The 19,421-nt window shown below is 33.5% G+C and overlaps 2 protein-coding genes and 1 long non-coding RNA gene across 3 annotated transcripts; 1 reads left to right on the top strand and 2 right to left on the bottom strand.

Annotated features, from left to right (window-relative positions):
- Positions 1 to 1,291: 1,291 nt before the first annotated feature.
- Positions 1,292 to 4,091, bottom strand: LOC124440026. The gene is made up of 2 exons (XR_006946528.1): positions 3,844 to 4,091; positions 1,292 to 2,355 (listed from the first exon to the last, which is right to left on the bottom strand). It is a non-coding gene; the product is annotated as an uncharacterized LOC124440026 (long non-coding RNA).
- Positions 4,092 to 4,811: 720 nt separating this feature from the next.
- On the top strand, positions 4,812 to 7,819 carry LOC124440739 (synaptotagmin-10-like). The gene is made up of 4 exons (XM_046991170.1): positions 4,812 to 5,055; positions 6,311 to 6,666; positions 6,810 to 6,877; positions 7,027 to 7,819. The coding sequence occupies exons 2-4, from the start codon at positions 6,598 to 6,600 to the stop codon at positions 7,430 to 7,432; spliced, it is 543 nt and encodes a 180-aa protein (XP_046847126.1). The 5' UTR covers positions 4,812 to 5,055; positions 6,311 to 6,597; the 3' UTR covers positions 7,433 to 7,819.
- Positions 7,820 to 8,767: 948 nt separating this feature from the next.
- On the bottom strand, positions 8,768 to 17,615 carry LOC124440126. The gene is given in 15 exon segments (XM_046990455.1): positions 8,768 to 9,545; positions 10,545 to 11,999; positions 12,001 to 12,141; positions 12,408 to 13,174; positions 13,818 to 14,093; positions 14,363 to 14,455; positions 14,584 to 14,697; positions 15,229 to 15,261; positions 15,338 to 15,379; positions 15,571 to 15,612; positions 15,698 to 15,736; positions 15,867 to 15,980; positions 17,016 to 17,157; positions 17,260 to 17,394; positions 17,475 to 17,615. Coding segments are annotated over 7 exon segments (3,156 nt in total). The 5' UTR covers positions 14,678 to 14,697; positions 15,229 to 15,261; positions 15,338 to 15,379; positions 15,571 to 15,612; positions 15,698 to 15,736; positions 15,867 to 15,980; positions 17,016 to 17,157; positions 17,260 to 17,394; positions 17,475 to 17,615; the 3' UTR covers positions 8,768 to 9,215.
- Between the last annotated feature and the right edge of the window lie 1,806 nt (positions 17,616 to 19,421).

Raw genomic sequence — 19,421 nt, 5'->3', positions numbered from 1 at the left:
GTGATGCTTGGTAAAATGTGTGTAATTTTTGATGAATTTATGTATACACTTATTTGCATACTCTTATTGTTTAACCACTTTAATATCAACAGACCAATTTTGAAAGTATCTTTCAGCCATGTGCAGCTAATTTCCTCCACAAACATTCTGGGTCGATTTAGAATAATGTAAATTGTATTTGTAAGCTACCACGCATTTAATTCAATGTTTGTGTTGTTTTTATAAGGCAAAAGCCATCAAATCAAATGAATGTTTAAATGTCTCCTTCCGCCGTCATGTTATCCTAACTATACTAATGTATACTTGCATTGATGTATCGGTTGTTAGTATGTAAATATTTCATCATCTTTTACTTAAAACATTGCATTAAGGAGATCGCAAGAATTTGATGATGATGAGAGTTAAATTTCATTGGCGAATGTTTTGTTTTGAGCAATTTTTTGGAGTTCAAGGCAAAACGGAAAAGATAGATACGTTTGAATTCATACCAACTTTCATTCGTCTATTACCTGTATTTAAAATGTATATTTTCCTTACACTCTTGTATCATATATTGATCTCCACATGTTCCTTTTTTTTCGTCAAGTTTTCCATTTCATTGACGAGCCCTCGAGGTAACTTTTTTGTCATTAAACACAAATCACTCGGTATATTGCTCCCATACAGCCCACCGTCGAACTTTTAGAACTCCGTGAGAATTGATTTTTAATGAAGGTTGTTTCAAACTGCAATTTGCAAATTTCATACATTTAAAAAAATATATATATAGATGCAAACATATTAAGTAGTTTGATATCAAATGCTATCGTTTATAGCCGTTCATCAAAGAGAGTAGCTACATGTTTTAAAACCTCAGAAGAAATGTGCAAGGTATATATATAGACTTGAGTTATCACACTCTTCTAATAAAGGAAAGATTAAAGTAAGCCAAACTGGTAGAAACGACTATGCATGCATTCATCAATAAACATGAGGCATGTGGAATTAACTTCGTGGGTGAGCAAATATCTCTGCTCAAAATTAAGTAAAATATGTAAGGTTATGCCTTACAAAATTGAATCTTGTCTCTTGCTTTTATAAATCGAATCTTGAGTTTACACGATGCTGTTTTTTGGAGTGTGTTTTTTCCTTTATTTTTTGAAATTGTCGTGATGTAAGGCATATAAATTATTTTTTCTCTTCGAGTCTTTCTCAACTAAATTACTAACACCACGATTTGAATAGACCCAAGATTCACGATTCAAGTATGGTTTTGGTAATAGAGCACCAATACTTAAACAACGTGCGCGGAAACATTTTGCTTAAATTTATTATACATACATAAGTTATTTGCATTTGCCACACAATAATTATAACAAAATAGTAGTTTAGTATTTTCGCCATCACCATGTCTGTATGTGTAGTTTCTTTCACCATCACTATAGCTGTATGTGTATATAGATCTTTTACCAACAGTATCTACAGATGTGATAGACCTAATCTATCGAGCAAAAATTGCCTTGTAATTATGTTTACACGGCAAACTCTACTAAAGTCCTCCATAGAAGAACAGAGAGTGAAGTAATTGAAAGTAATGCAAGTGCAAAAATCTGTAGCATGGAACACGAAATAAATTCTCTGATAAATTTTTTTGAATACATTAAAACAACAGCTTGATTAAGCCTGTGCTGTTCGACAACACTTGCAAGTTCTTCTCGTTCTGTTGGAGTCACTTCATCTAAGCCAGAATTCAGTCGATAAAGATCCGAAACAGAAACGTCCATACATCGTAGTTTCCCTTCTATAAAGAATGTGTGGTAGTTCGAGCTCATTCTGTGATCCTGCCATCTATCTGCGTTGACAGAAAATGTAAACCAAGCATTTGTCCATTTTTTCAAGATTCTAAACTTAATCACACAAAGGCAATATAAATGCCAAAGAAGCAATAGAAATTCTACCCCTGCAGTTGACAGGAGCAAATATCGTTTTTTCGACGAGCTTAATGGCAAGAAAACTGGCAAAACTGCAACGAATGGCATCATAAACAACAAAAATAGTAAGAGACAAGAAAATGTCGCGCCAATCCTAGAGAAATCACCTCCAAAACATAAAAGTCTACTGGCTTTCGTCAAATTATAGCCACCATTCAACGTCACACAGTAATTATAGCACATTGTTGCAAAGTTTACTCTGTTATACGCTCCAATAAACCAACGAGAATTGTTATTATATGACTTGAGTCCATGTTTATTATTATGGAGCAACTTTTGTTTTTCATTATGTTGGCCAATCCAAATTTTTTCCAAGTCACCGCAAAATTTAAATTCATCTGACATACATTCTGACGGATGAAACGAAGACATCAATCATCAGGACCTACGATAGAAATTTGGAGAAATTTGAAACTGAATAAATATATTGCGGAAAGGCAAATACTCTTTGGAACGAGGCGTTTTATAGTTCGTATAATAATCATGTAAACTTTACATAAAATTTTTGATTGTACGTAACTTGTTTATAGGTTTATGAAAATTATTAATTAAGAAAAAACAAAAGCCATCATAAAACAAAAGTTATTTATGGCTGTTACGTTTGTAAAACATGTTTTATACTTTGGGTAAAAAACTTGTTTTGTACTTTGCACATGATTGAATTGTTTTATAGCTTTAGGCACATTGACAGAAAATAAACTATAAGTACACCAAGATTTGTCAATGAAATTTAAAAAACACACCAGTTTTTGCAAGTATTTTTAGTCAACTTTTCCAAAGAAAAAGGTGAAAGTAATTTTAATAAACCTCATCGAGTGTAAACATTTCAGAATCGCGTAATGGACTTTTCTTAAAAAATAACACTCAACTCATCACCGCGCACTAAATGTGCTTTGGTGCATGGCTGATTAAAAATATTTCTTTACAGAACTTGGATTTATGTTCTTTAATAAACTTTTTTTTCAGTTTCAGTTTTATACATTTTACTTATGTTGATCACTGACGTCAAACTTGCACAAAATTGTATTGTACAGTTAAGAAATAAAAGATGTTTACTGTGTTTGCACGGGCTTATGCAAACCGAGGAGACCTTTGAGAAAACTCGAGAGGAGATCAGTGCAAGCCCGAGACCAAAGTCGAGGGTTACATCAGCTCGAGAGTTCTCATTAAAGTCTTAGAGGTTTGCATAAGCAAGCGCAAATACGATAACAGACAAATGTAATTTTTTCACTAAAATATATTCAGCATTGATTTGCAACTTCTTTGTGTTTGGTTAATTGACTTAATTGCTTGAGCTCATAGACACTTTGAACGGGAGACAGGCCATGGTTTTCAATTCATACGAACAATAAGATAGACTTTGTGCTTATAAAAATACATAATTTGTGGCAACAAGTCAATTTATTGCATGCTGTTTCTCGAATTCTCGTCCTTAAAGTGCATGTGTATCAGCTTGCCTAGAAATTTGAGACTCTACTCGGTCTAGTGGAATCGTCTATTGTCTATTTTTGAAACATGTCGCTCAGTCGCGGACTTTGATATTGAGTTTGAAATTATATAAGATGAAAATTAAACTTTGCAATGAAAAATTGAGGTCAGAAATAATGTGTACGATGTATATGTGTGAAATACTAAGTACTTTGCAATGTTTGTACTGTACGGCGTACGTCGGTACGCTGTTTGAATAATTTCAATATCGATCATTGTTTATCAAATATCACCAACTTTATTAAACATCAGAGGAATAGAATTAATTTAACAATGTAGACATCTAAATTCCTCTGTATTTCAACATGCATTTCATATTAAATATCGTTTTGTTCAGAAACATTACTCACACCAAATTAACTAAGTGATTTGCTCTTATACTTACCTAGATTTCACTTGAGTCCAAGTCGACTTTACAAAGAGTTCAATAGTTCAAAGAGCCAGAGTAACTTCACATTGTTTGTTCCATACAAACGCAATAACTTCACATTGTTTGTTCCATACAAAAGCCATATTTTTGAGGTAACTTCTTGGCTTGTGAAATTGAAATAGAATCTAAACACAACTTCCGTGTTATCCGGTTTTGTTTTTAATGCGTTACTTTATGTAGTATTAATACTACAGCACAACATATAAATCGCGGAAATCAGGAAATCATAAAATCATAAAAGCAAAAAATAATTTTTCATCCGTACTCCGAGTCTCCTAACGTAATTGCATTCCATGCTTGTAGTTGTTCTGTGTAATCAACCTAAACAGTTTTTAGATGCAGATTGTACATGTTCTGGTTATCTAAGTGCTGGTGTTGGTGTTGGTGTTGGTGATGGTGTGGTGTTGGTGTTGGTGATGGTGTTGGTATTGGTGTTGGTGTTGGTATTGATGTTGATATTGGTAATAACTGAGGTTTTGACAGCCTCAGAAGTAGTGATCTTCAGATTCAACAACCTTTTGACAAAGGATGTCGAAACATGAGTTGATACATGAGGCGGTAAGTATCGCCGATAGAATAACAAAAATTAAAACGATGTAGGAAGTTAAAACTTGTCAAATAGGCTTAAAATATAAGTATATATAAGCCCTCCATTACTTGCAAAGTTTTAAAGAACGCCCACGATCTGTTGTTTCTGTAAAAACATCTGAAATCTCTAGCTTTTAGATAAAAATTTGATCCGTTTAAAAGCGCAATATATTCCTCTTTATTCTGCTAATATGAAAGCTAAATGAAACATTGGCCAATTATTTTTCCATTTTGTCTAGCGTCATACTTATGAACATGATAGTTATGACTTATGAATCAACGAGTTTAAAATTCTTCGCCATAATTACAAAGCATATCTTGTTTTGCATGAATGACCTCAAATGTAAAAACCATTGTATAAAATGGAAAGGAATTTATTATAACCATCTAAGGTAACTTGTGTCATATATAAACACAAAATTTTCTTAGCGTTTCATGATCTGAAAGACTTAAACAATTTATATTTTGACCAAACCAAAATAAATAAACTCCTACGCCTTCGATGTCTTGTGAAAGTTCTGGTTTTCATTCGAGGAAGTAACTAGAGACTTGTAGCATTGATTGCTGAGGAAAAACTTGGTATGTAGCAATGTCTTTAGCACAGTTATGTGAAATAGAAGACAAATTATTTTTATTTTGTATTTATGTTGATTGAATGAATTAATGTCCGTGACAAATGCATGCATTAAATTTACAGAGAATAATTAGAATCAAAATTTCTACATGATCGATCGATGTATGGAACGAATAATTTGTATAAATGGATAACTTTTTGGCTTGTTGTTCAATTGACTTCTGGGAGTAGGAGTGTAGCCTAATGTCCGGTATTCTTTATACATACCATTGATTTCTAACAAATTGACATGCTTATATAGTCACGGGAATTTGCTTCTCCACAAACGAACTAATTTCCTCTACAAAAATAATATGTTCTTTTGTGAATTTTATTGCGACAAACTTGTTCAGACAAGCTATTGCTGCTTGTGAGCGGTAAAGGTTTTAATGAAATAACTTTTGTCCGTAAATTTATATTCTTTCTTTGCTACAAAATCTGCAAACATGTTTATTGTTTATCTGTTTTGTTTTCCTTGTTCCATGCGGCTTATATGGTCAAAAGTCGATCAGTTGGAGCTTCTAGTTTGTAAAACGTTTATGAAGTATCTTTGTATTTCATCAATACTAAAGGAGCTTTGTGAATGTCAACGTTTGCTCCTGACCTTTACTCCTCATTTGACTCTGAAGATGACTACCGCTAAGGTTGTCGAAATGTCAGTCAACATTAAGAACAACGGTCCTTCTCAGGACTCTTCTAACCTGGATGATCGACATCCACAAACATGTAACGATACTCCCGGGCTCAAACCATTCACAGTTTATTCACTGAATGTTAAGAGTAAGCCATAAGACTAATATTTATTCATTTGCAACGTAAATCATACATTTCTCATATTCTTTTATTGTCTGATTGCTTATTTATTGTATACGGAATAAGAAAGTTATGAACTGAAGTAGTTAACTAAAGTAGCTGTGTCAAAAACTAAAAAGTTCTATGGAATAAAATAAACATGTAGCGTATGAATTCGTTTACAGAATACGTTGAGAGCTTTACCTGTTTAAGAAAGAAATGAAGACGAAAAATAAACTGCTTTGTCCTTCATGATACATTCAAATTCAATCATAAATATCTATTTGGCAAATATGTCATAGCTTGTTTTCTTCTTGTCTAACAATGTTTGATCAAACTGTCTATAATTTTACTTTAATAAACTTTTCAAATATTTAGTAGTGAACATCAGCAGTAACTCCATTAACTTTTTCAAATTTTTGTTACAAGATCACTAGCTGGCGCCATGTAGTTGAAAACGGTGAAAAAATCCCGTATATTCATGACGTCAAACTTGGTGTTCATCGTTGTCCCGATTGTTTTGGCTATAATTATTTTCACATTTTTGGCCTTTCTCCTGTACAAAAAATTATCAGAATCATAAATGTCCCTCGATTGTCATCACATCTCACGATAGTCATACAACAAATACAAAACATCCTTGGAGGAAGTGATAGCGACAAAAGATTTCTTTTCAGTAGCAAAAACTTCAAAAAGTTACGAGCTTTTGGTATCCTATGCACGAACTTGAACCTTTTCTTACATCGACCACAAATGAATTTCAACAAGACGTTCTTCCGAAACACGTAAGTAATATTTCCACTTGAATGCGAGCATTAAAAAAAAAGTAATGAGAAGATACTGAATGGAAACCTGCATTGAGGTTTTCATGATTGCCATATTTTCAAAAACAACGTTGAATTTAAGAAAAATTTGTCTTTTTTCACAGACTGGTGATGTGGTAAAAGGTCGATTAAAGTTTTCATTCAGTTACGAATACAACAATGAAATGGAAAAGTAAACAACTTTTTGTACAAACAAGCTCTTAAAATTTTAATATTTAATATTTTTTCTTTGATATTTTTTCTGTAACTATATTTTCTTTCATACCTTTATTTCAAAGGTTAAAAATCAATGAAGGTAAACATTTATATTCTGTACAACAGGTCAATGTTGGTGGTCAAATTACATCATGGTCGTGATTATTTGAATGGAAATGACTTACCAATGGACTCTTTTGTCAAAACTCGTCTTCTTCCAAGTAATACACAAGTTTTCACTTCCAAACTGCGACGGCAAACTTTGAATCCTAACTACAATGAGATTTATGAATTTGATGTTGAATACTCAATGTTAAGTTTGCAAGCTCTTTGTTTTGAAGTTTACAGATACGAGTGTCTTAACAGTCAAAAAATTTTCGGTGAAGTGATTGTACCATTCAAGGAACTGGGCTCTAGTGGGACTAGTAATGTTATCAAAGAAATTTCAATGTCTGTTAATATAACTGATTCGGAAAGCCTTTTACCTAAGAAGAACAGTTTATCTTGGGATAACAACTTCATACAAAGGTAGAAAGAAACTAAAGAAGATGTTTAAGTAACAAAATATTCATGAAAACATTTTTAACATTTATACTTTCAAAAGGTTGCAGCCATTATATTAAATAATTTACACATCTGTAATATACACATGTCTTTCGTCTGCACTTTTTATAAATTAGGTAGAAAATAAAAAAATGTAAATATCATTATTTATAATGTACCTCTCTATATTTATAAGTTATTGATTTCTATTTCGACTTATTGAGGTGACACAAAGGAGGTTCAATGTGATTTTTTGAAAAAAATTTTCATGTAACATCAAATGTAGCTAAGTATTATGAAAAAATATCATATCAACAGATGGTCGCATTTTGATAAAGTAGTCATAACCTCATTAAATGAAGATTTTTACGAAGTATGGAAAGCTCAGAAAACTTGATGGAAAATTAAGTTTGACGCACGGATGTGCAAAGTTGTTTTTTCTTTCAACAGCTTGAGTGACGGTTTTTGTGCATATATGATGGCATGAGTGATACGCTAAGAGTGAAAACTCTTTGGAGCAATTATAGAATACCCGTCCATTTTCAAAGGCACTCTTACAAATTCAAGGATACCGCATACATAATAAAATATAATTGTTAATTTAAACTAAAATATCATTTAGTTCTCAATTATTACTTATCCAGTATCATTTAGTATCATTTAGTATCACTTAATGGTCAATATAAAGAAGAAGTATAAAGAACGAGGCATTATATAAGTGGAAAGCGAGTGAACGAATATTCTATATTCTAGCCATCTCTTTTTCCAGTCTTTTGTTTGACATAAAATGCTGATCTTAATTACCCAAGGGAGAATGCAAGATGTATTTCCAGTTTATTAGGATCACATTCATTTGCTCGCTTAGTTTTTTGTTATCATACATTTGAAAAACTGTATAAGACGGCAATATACTCCATAGCAGAGAACTTTATCGGTGACAGAATATCACCGCAAAAGTTAAAATCGTAAAAGAGGAACGTAACGTGACTGCTAGGAAAGGCAATCGCAAAGAAAGTGTAGAATACTAAGATTCACAGATGGAGAAAAACAGGATAAGAAGGAACACGACCATAAGGATTAAGGACCAACGACTAACGAGAAAGGTGCCAAGGACTGTTAAAAATAGAGAAACAGGATTATAACCACCTCCTTTAAAAAGGAAAAGATGTAGAAAACATAAAGTACATACTTGATAGGGCAGCAAGTGACTGTGTGAAGTATACCTACCAGTGAACAGCAAGTTAATTAGCAAATTAACTTTTATATGAACTAAAATCTAGATATTATGCTATGTGACAACTATAATTCGCAACTGCTAACCATGTTATTCAATATTCATTTTTATTGCAATACTCTCGTATCTTTCAAAACTAAGTTTTTGTTTGCATTACAAGCTAAATTTACTGTAAACATCTGAGGAAACTAATGAAATTCATACCGTATTTATTGCAAACTAACATCAAGACTTGTACTCTAATGTAAAGTTAATTATCAAGACCTGTATTCTAATGTAAAGTTAATTATCAAGACCTGTATTCTAATGTAAAGTTAATTATCAAGACCTGTATTCTAATGTAAAGTTAATTATCAAGACCTGTATTCTAATATAAAGTTAATTATCAAGACCTGTATTCTAATGTAAAGTTAAATATCAAGACCTGTATTCTAATGTAAAGTTAATTATCAAGACCTGTATTCTAATGTAAAGTTAAATATCAAGACCTGTATTCTAATGTAAAGTTAATTATCAAGACCTGTAATCTAATGTAAAGTTAATTATCATTTCTGTATGTAGGCCCAGCATTTGGCCCAACGTTTGGATCGTCTTTTTCATTGATTGGTGTTTGCACAAGATGTTCACCAATAACTATCAAAGTTTTCATAAGGCCAAACGATTCATCAAACTTTTCTACATTTCCATCGAAAGCATTTTGCAATGAGCCCAAAAGTCTGACGTACACTTCATTAAATTCCTTAGACAATCTGTAAGCTGGACCATCCTTTTTGTATTTTGACATTTTTGGGTCATTCACTACCGGCCAGACACCTTCTTTGAAAAATCGTAAGTGTTTACCCAAATAATCAAAATTCCCTTGGCAACCCTGTATTTAGAAATAGAAAAAATTTTATAAACACGAAAGTTTCCCAAAATGCTTAACACTTGTTCAACAGTTTCCGTTTGTCTCAGAAAAGGTAATTTAATTGAGTGAGTAGTCTTTTATAGTAAAGAGCATAACATTCAATAACGGGGACTATAATGGTTAAGTAACTTGGATTGGTACAGTGGGGATAACGACACAATAAACAGACATATCGACATACCCATCATATACTCACAACTAAAGAAAAAGTACAAAAGAACTACAAACATAATACTCTAATAATATTAACACCGATCATATTCACAATACACCAAAACCCATGGCAACGTATTTCACCCCATCCAATCACATTAATCCACCCGCTAATCCAATTAGGCGCTCTAAGCGTCTACAAGCTAAAAGCAAGTGTAAATAATATTTCCTCATTCTGATGAAGGCTCGAAGCAACAAGTCGAAAGCTCAATAAAAATCATTTCATATAATCCTGGAGAATCTTTTATTTTTATACATCATATATATATATATATATATGATCAACGACTAAACTGGGTGGCTAAGGAAAGGGGACAGTTATGTTTCGCTCCTCCTGTTTCGATGTAGTTATGCAAGAAAGCAAACTTTCTCTACATTCACATTTACCAAGACTAAATTAATTTCATTGCTTGTTAGTGCATGTTTTAAGTTTCTGTGGACTTAAACATACTTTAAATATTTTCTTAATCGATATCTCAATTTGGGTGACTGTCCAACACGTAAATGTTTGCTGAATGTAGTCAATAGTCTGGTACTTTTTGAATGGGGAAATATTTTCTTTTTTCTTAACTGTTCTCTTAATTTTCTTGTTTACATGTATTTGTCACACTAACGTTGTTATGTAAAACCGACAGCTTTTCTCAAAATTTTCAAATCTACAAGCATCATGGGATTCGAAAAACGGCATTTCATTGGCCGTATTTATTCAAACATTGCAACAAAGAAAACGTCAACTTTTCTCATTACCTTATTGTCTTCAGCTGTATGGTTTGGGCGCACTGTAATGTTGCTTAAGTTTATCTTCTTGACGTAACGCTTGTTCACAATGGAGGAAAATGCATAATAATGTGACAAATGTTTATCTTTTTCAACATCGACTTGCAATGGATTACATGGAGATGCTCCTTCTCCTTGATCTGTTATCATGTGTATAGCTTCAAGAGCACTATTCAAGTCTGTTACTTTGTACAGTTTTTCAACTTTTTCTGTTGTATTTCCAGTCGAATTAATCGGGAAAATGTCGTCTTGAGAAAGCTGAGTTGTCAATTTGTTGTCAAATATTTTGCTATCGTTGCCACAGTTTGATAGAAACATGAAAACATATATGATTGCCGTGTATAATTCACCGATTGTGTTATGATTTGTTACTGCGTTTTCATATTTTTTGAACAAATCTGTCATATTTGTCTCACATTCATTATCGGTTTTAGGCTTTACTAGCCTGGTTTTATTCACATCTTTAATAAGTTCCATGATCCCATTTTCCTCGAGCTCGTGAAAGGGCTTCTCGATTTCCATGTACACATTTTGAATCTGGTGGAGGGATATTTTATTGATGGTAATAGGTACATGAGGATTGCACCCCCCTGGAAGGTATCCAGGATAAGAGAGAATGAAATCTGGCTGAAGTAGGTTTGGTCTTCCTCCTACAGCATTGATTAGATTGGAGACTTGAGCTAAATGATACATTTCATCAAGTAAAACATCGCGAAGAATATTTTTTACTTCTTGGTTCTGTCCATTTTTGATTGATAAATAACCACTAAGATAAGGAGGAATTGTGGCGTGCTCTAACTGTAATGCAGTCTGCAGTAATCTTTTTAATGTATCTATAGTAATTGGTTGCTCAGTGATATTTGGATTGATATAATGTTTCTCAGTTGTATTCAACCAATCAACAATCATTTTCGTTTTGCATGGTGATAAGTCACGAGTTACTGGCATGAAATTTGGATCATCAAATGGAAGCATCATGGTTTTCCTTATACGATGACTGTGCTTCTTTACCTCAAAATAATTTCCCAAATTCATAAAATTGATCGTCATTACAGGGAACAGGTTCGCATAGAGCGTAAAAATTGGTTTTACATGTGATACCCACGTGATTTCTGTCTCTTTAGGAGGAATGAACACATCCCATACAAAAACAAGGATGGCGCGTTGTAAAAACACATCTGTTTCTGACTCATTGTTCTCTAAGCAAGGCTTGTTAATGTAATAATAATATAGTGCATAGACCTGGCCATCTTTATACTTTCGAACATGCTTTGGGTCTGGTAACGTTAGAGTAACGTCCACTTTATTGCCATTATTCTTTACAGAAATATCATTTTCGGAAATGTTTCCGCTTGGATGTTTCGGCTTGCCTGAAACGTCGAACGATTCAAACTTGAGATTTGTCGCAATGTCGGAATCATTAAATTTTTCCATACTGTGTTATCATCAATTGCACAGTAACGTTAGTCTTAGGCTGTTCTCGCAAAGTCCATCTTGAGAATGGCTGTATGTTGATACCATTTTGTCCTTCTCGCAATAAGACTGTCGGACAGCCGTCATTGTTTTTCTGAAAAAAATTGAAATATTATAAACAGGTTTACCTATGACCATTTGGTAGAGAAAAATTGTTTAGTTTCATGGTTCGTTCATCATTCTTGTGTCATAAGAGTTGAAGGTAAGTTGTGTGGAATATTCAGTAAGATATTTTGAAATTTGAGTAATCCAACAAAGAATTGTTTTAGTTTATTTTGAAGCACGTTATAATAATTAATCTATCGGGATTTGTTACGTGAATAAAATGTCCTTATTTATGTGACTTTTTCAAATTTATACCTTAAGCAATACCATTTGGACGTTTTCAATAGTGTCTAAATACGCGCTGCCAACATTGACTTCAACAATTCCTGAGTTATTTTCATATGTAGATCGTTCAACATTCAAATCTGCTATCCATTCAACTGGACACCATAAACATGGAAACCATGATGGAAACCAACGACCTGTTTTTACATATCCAATCCCTAGTTTCCCGATCAAAGATTCCAAAATGTCTCCATCACGATCAATCTGCAAACTATTACCAAAGTCCATAAAAAGTTTTGCTTTGCTTTTTTCAAAAGTGAAAGGAGTGAACGAAACGTTCGTGTTATTCTGTTTGTCAGAGAAAACAGGTTCTAGAAGACGTCCTAAGGTAAAATAAGGAGGCGAATCTTCTCCTGATATGCCAATGGCTCCTACCAATCGACCATATGAAAAATCACGCCCCCCTATTGTTTTATCAAACATGTCGAGGTTGAAGGAGATTGACAATTCTCGTTTGCTATTTAACAAATTTTTCATTTCCTTCCCTACTTCTGATTGTGATGTGTCCAAATTATTACTGAATACAACATTTGTGAGCACACTTTGATACTTTGTACCGCTTCCAGGAGTACTTTCCACTACTCTGCGTTTTTTCCAGACATAACGACAGGAGGTCGGTTGAAAATTCCCTTTAAAAAAACCGCTGACGTGAAAAACTAGTCCCCAAATTTCTGTTGTCAATCCTTCAACGATTACGTCAATGTCGGCCATTTTCGGCACGGCACGGAAATCTCCATCTGTAAAACAATTGAAGTGCATTATTTTTTGTTTTGCAAACACAAAAAAATCTCCCCAAAAAGTAAACTTTGCATCATGTGTTATGCTACTGGTAAACTCAACCGGTCGTGTCATATCTTATATACTTATATCATTTCAAAACAAGTTGATTTTTCCTTGTAGGTTTATCCTTAGTATTTAGAAAGTTGTCTCCTTAATTGAGTCTTTCATTTGGTGATTGGTCATAAAGCAAGTCTTTCTTTTAGAGACTCTGGAATTTCTCTAGGACAGCAGTTGAGATTACCTTCCAGAATATTGTCAGACCATAGCCTAGCTAGAGTATGCACTATATGCGAGCGCTTTATAAGATCCATAAAAAGGACGTTTCGGCCTTAGAGAGTCAGTGCAACAAAATGAAAATGAAGCATAATTTTGTTTTGAAGACTTCAAACGGACAGTCAACGTCATAGACATATTGTATGAACATATTGTATAAGCCAAAAGAAAGCCAGACCAACCGATTACTTTTGATAAGATATTTTAGTACAACCTTTGTCATAACCTACAGTAAAATATCTAATAAAGAATAATAAAAATAGTACTCGGGACAATCACATGTCCATAATACAAAATTCAAAAACTATCTATTGATGTTATATTCACCTTTTATTTCTGCACCAACCATGTTATCTTGTGTCGAATTGCTATGACAATTTCCTTCGCTGTTACAAACTCGTGTGACTCTTGCGTTGAATATTCGAAAGTTTCCACTTCCTGGTGGATTCCAACTGCCTTGTTTACCATTGTTGGTTTGCTCTGCATTGTGCACGCCGAAATTTTCCGTATCAAAATTCTCTATCAAGTTGTTCACAGTTGGCACATCAGCTTTAAACAAGCCAGAAAAATGGACTCGTGGAAAATGCATGTAGCTTTGATATTCTGTAAAATAATGCATACAGCTTTGATATTCTGTAAAATAATGCATGTAGCTTTGATATTCTGTAAAATAATGCATGTAGCTTTGATATTCTGTAAAAAATTTCACTAGTTCGTCGATGTATTTTTTTTGAAACGAAGACAGTAGTAAAATAGTGGAATGATGTCGAACGACAAATTATAGAAACAAAATTCATGAGCAAAAGATATGTGCTGAAGAAATATTCAGTTACAAAACAATGATACATGATTATGTATGCTTCATTTCTTACTTCGCAGCTGACATCGGACGCCAGTATAATCTGTATTCTTGCAGTTACATTTCGTTCCTTCTTTCACCCCATTATTTTCACATGTTAATCCATCTATATAGTTGGACAAAATAACAGTGATTGTTTTTATGTGAGGTGATTGGCATATTCTTATGCATTAAATGTCATTCTAATGCAACTGAATTCTACACTGGGTCGCTTTTTAGTAACAATTTAGATACCTTTATCTTTTATATTTTCACAATTACTTCCTGTGAACCCAGGTTCACATTCACAGCGAGAGCCACACGTATTATTACTTCTGAAGCAGATCATTTTACCATAATTTTGGCACTCTGAAAATATTGAAAATTATAAATGATGTAATATACAGGGATATATAAAGCACCTTCTGTAAATACATAGTACAATTCTTCATTTGATTAAACACTAGCTACCATGAAAACGTCTAATCCGTCGACAAGACGATTCGTACGTCGTATTTGTTATTTTTTGCACAGGGGAAGCGAAAGAAAAGCAAATGTAATTAAAAGAGCATATATGCCGATAACAGGAAGGACTCAGCCAATATTTTTATCTTCTATCTTCAGCCACGTCTGAAGCTCTAAACGTTCTCTAGTATTATGGATAACATTGCATTGTTGATAACATCAAAGGACATTTTCCAGGCAATGTCCCTGCTCATTTCGATCAAAAAGTTTCGAACCATTAACAAACTTTTTACATGTAAATGGAAAACTGCAAACTCTGTTACTCTTATAGCTAAATTGTCTCATTTTCTGATTAGATACAAAAGCGAGTTTATTTTTGTAAACTTTCTTTTTGATGAAAAAAAATGACTACATTTTAATTATCAATGAATTTACCGTTTTCCCGTTTGTATTTGCATCTCCTATCATCTGTCATTGAATATACAACAAAAATTAATTCGGATGAAAGCAGCAAGTTTCAGAAGTATCCTAAATAAGCACATACCGATGGGTCTTTCGCACGCATTGGTTTCTTGTATTGGTATTTCTGCGGGCAGGAAAAGATAAGATTGTTCGTACACAGCATATTTCGTACACAGCACATTTGTTTACAGCTACGTGTTTTTTCTAGAGCTGCTAACTTCAGCTTAGTTGACTTAAATAACCAAAATTTTTCTCTGAAATAATACTTACATGTAACTAGTATATTATTATAGTAAATTTTCTTCGATGTTATACCTTTGCTTGATGCTTCACACGTGTTTGCTTCACATACCCCATCTATAAAAAAGACGTAAAACAAAACACTAACGTTAAAGTTTTAGTCGTATGTCGAAGCATGGATAGAATAATTGATATGATTTACCTTGAAACTGTTCTGCTGGATCGATTATACAGGGAACAACTATTTAAAATGCGTAAAAATGTATACATATTCACAATACAAATCGCAAAAGATATATAAAGTTGTACGTGATTATTTGTACGTCTTATCTGTGGACAGCTCATGGAAAAACTGATTACTTTTTTAGTACCTTCTTTTTCACAAGAGTCTCCCTCAAAACCAACTACACAGTTGCACGTGGTACCATTTCCTTTACTAATACACGAACCTCCGTTTAAACATGGAGAGCTGTAGCATAATGACTCTATCAAAGAAAAGGAAACACATGATTACTTCACTCTATGCAAGTTAAACACTAGCTACATTACAGTGTTTTATTTGGCAAAACGTCGTCCAAACGATCATCAAACAATTTTTATGCTTAAAACAAATGACCACAATTTGTCTGAAGACTAAGGACTGATATAGCACGAGACTAACCTACCATCATTATCCTTTTTAGCATTCTGCAGATAGCTACTGTAAATTTGGAAGGCTCGAAGTTAATATCCCAGCAAACTTTTTTTCGATCAATGAAGTACGAAGTTTCTGATGTTAAATTTCGATATAAATTTAAAGAATTTGTTTTTATTTCATCAATGAAAGGACATGATTTGAAAGCATTTAATAGGCACGATAATTTTCATATGTGTTTTATAATTTTTTTCCATACGTGTTCTATACGTGTTTTATACATGTCCAGATATAGAAATATAACAGACGTTCCGAAATGTTCTACTTTATTGCGATTGTGCGCCCCTCAGCATTAAAATTATAACAAATTTTCACTCCCAGACAAGCGAGATTACACCCAGACACGCGGGTGTAGTGTTTCGAGATTCTCTCGCGGAGTGAAAATTGATTGACTACACGCGTGTCTGGGTGCAATCTCGCGTGTCTGGGTGTAACATCTGGCTTTAAAAAATTATTAAGGCTTTCTATTACAGGTAGCGTTCCATGTATTTTAGTTCAATGTAACAGAGACAAGAGACAAATAGTGTGGAGGAATAGGCTGAGGCATGTCAAAAACAGTTTATAAGTTTAAAGGTTTCTCTTTGAAAAACAAGCATAACGACCGCCTAATTATAAGTTATATGACCACAGAATTTCTAAACTGAAACCTGTTTGCCTCTTAGCTTTATTTCTACAAGAAAGTATTTGGTACTTCAGCGTAAGAAAGTCAGAAGTTTCTAGAGCAAATTGCGTATGAAATCAACGATTGAATATTGCTAAATTGACAGGTATGTTGCAAAAATATTCAAGGAAAACAACATCCGGCTTTAACTGTAAGTTTTTATACCGTGGCATTCCCTTGAAATTCTTCAGGGCTGAAATATCCTTTCTTGCAAACACATTTTCTTCCTCTGCTTCACAGGAAGCAGCGACGAAGCATGGATACATCTCGCAAGGATTAGGAGTCGAATCTTCAAGTTCCGTTTTAGCTATTCCAAAATGCATACGAGTCAACATATTGCAAAATGTTTACGAGCAACTATTTAAAATTAAACTTACGATATTTAACAGAAATAATTACGTTTGCTTACATGCATGAAACAATACATTCAACGTACGACCTATACTTTTGGAGAATCTTTTGCTTTGATGTTGAGCGCTTTTCTCTATTGCTTTGAATATACGTGTCAAATCCCCACTCACAATACCCTGTCCATACTGACCACCTAACAGAGTATAATAAATGAATTAGGTTCTCACACTATCTATTTTATGTTTACCTTTGCGTTGAAATATAAAATTTTACCTTCAACACTGTTTGCCAAAAATAAGCACAATGATGCGGTTAGAATTCCAATGCAACAAATATTCATTTCTTGTAAAAACATATTGCGTTACACGACACAAACACTTCGACAGACAGGAAATGCACAAATGGATGCCGAAGCCTTCCCTTTAATGCATGAGAAACTCCAACTGTAGGTGTTCTGTTAATAACAAAGAAAATATTTGGTAATGACGGTAATTCCAAAAAGTTTCAATCAAAAATCAAAGCTATAGCTTTTCAACGTTGTCAAGTTAAAACAGACAACTGGCATTTACCTGCATTCTAAAGTTGGATTTCTGCTTCGTCTAAGACAGAAAGAAGTCAAAGAACGGTTTTTGAAAGGTGTAATATTGCTTTTTAGCGTGTAATGCCGTCTCAGATATTGCACGTTCTCATGATCTTATTTGACAAAGTTAACATTTCAATATAATAATATATTTTTTGACTTGTGGCATTACATTGGAGAAAAATTTTTGCACTTTAGGCTTTAACGCTGACTTAATTACTCGGGTACCTTATTCAATGTATTTCAATGGTACGCTGTTATAATGCTGTAATGCCTTTGCAGCTTTAAATAAATGTTGATAATAATTTAATATAAGTAAAATTAATAAATTATCATTAAATGCACGAACACTTGCCTTCTTCGACACGTGAAACTTTAGCTTGCAAAAGTCATTTCAAAAAGTGGTGCTCAGCAAGTGAGGAGGTGGGCTGAACTTATCCCAAATCTCAAACAATGATGGCGCGTTGTGAAGCAATACTTAAACTGTCTTCTAGAAATGGTTTTTTAATGTGAGATTTTAGTGCGAAACATGGTAACGTTCGAGGTATGTATACTTTATTGCCATTATCCATTATTCTTTACAGAAATGCTAAGTCATTTTCGGAAAATTTTCCGGTTCGATGAACGTCTCTACCGATAAACGATTCAAACTTGAGATTTATCGTAATGTCGGGATGATAAAAAATTTTTCCATATTTTGTTACCATTAATTGCACAGTAACTTTAGTTTTAGGCTGTTCTCGCAAAGTCTATCTATTGGGGGGTGAGAATGGCTGTATGTCAAAGGAGATGGATTAACATGACATGGTTAAGGAAATTGACAATATCTCTCACTACTTCTGTACTTGATGTGTCCAAAATTTGATTGAACACAACATTTGTGAGCACACTTTGATACTTTGTACCACTTCCTGGTGTAGTTTTCACTACTTTGTGTGTTCACCAGTTACAACAAGTAGAGCATTCCCGATTATGCTAACATAATTTTTGGCATAATTTAGCCTCACGAGCGTAATATTTGCTTTTTTCATGGGAAAAGAATGGCCAGCATAAATTTGTTTTTCCTGATTTTTGTCGATCTACACACTGTATTTCGCTCGGTAAAGCAAAACAGCACTTGTTAAGGGTTTCTATCGTGTTTGTGCAGGGACACCAGAACAGCGATAATAAAGGGGAGCAATATTCATATATTCATGTTCTACCTTATTAGTTTCTGTTGAAATCAGTTGTGATAAGGAATCAACATATGAATATATGAATATGAGCCATCAATCTTTCAAGGTCCCTGTATTTGTGTAAGATTATTGACTTTCACAGATAAAATCACCCAAAAACAATAGCAGTGCGGCACTAGTATTAACCAGCGTTTAAAAAGGAAGGGATATTTGATATCCAATCAAAAACCAAATATCATTTATGTAATCATGTTTCCTAAAAGTGTGAAGTCCTTGTGAGCCTTTCCACTCGCTGAAAACGATAATAATATGAACGGTCTCAAAACCTGAACAAACCATTTTATCAGAGGAGAAGAAAGTTTAAAGAACGACTGCCTCATAAGACTGCTGCAGTAAAAAGGTCCTATATATCATCCGCTGCCGCTAAGATAAAGTATTCTGACTATTCTCTCTCCTGAAATTATT

The sequence above is a fragment of the Xenia sp. Carnegie-2017 genome, unplaced genomic scaffold, assembly GCF_021976095.1.
Source record: "Xenia sp. Carnegie-2017 unplaced genomic scaffold, XeniaSp_v1 HiC_scaffold_2, whole genome shotgun sequence".
In the NCBI taxonomy this organism is placed as follows: Eukaryota; Metazoa; Cnidaria; class Anthozoa; order Malacalcyonacea; family Xeniidae; genus Xenia; species Xenia sp. Carnegie-2017.
Note: the sequence above shows the minus strand (reverse complement) of the source record. Positions and strands in the feature narration are given on the sequence as shown.

Bases quoted from the DNA above. Each gene is read 5' to 3' on its own strand.
- LOC124440739 (XM_046991170.1), top strand. From the start codon at position 6,598: ATGCACGAACTTGAACCTTTTCTTACATCGACCACAAATGAATTTCAA. The intron at 6,667-6,809 runs GTAAGTAATATT...CTTTTTTCACAG, and splicing joins AAGACGTTCTTCCGAAACAC to ACTGGTGATGTGGTAAAAGG. The intron at 6,878-7,026 runs GTAAACAACTTT...TCTGTACAACAG, and splicing joins TACAACAATGAAATGGAAAA to GTCAATGTTGGTGGTCAAAT.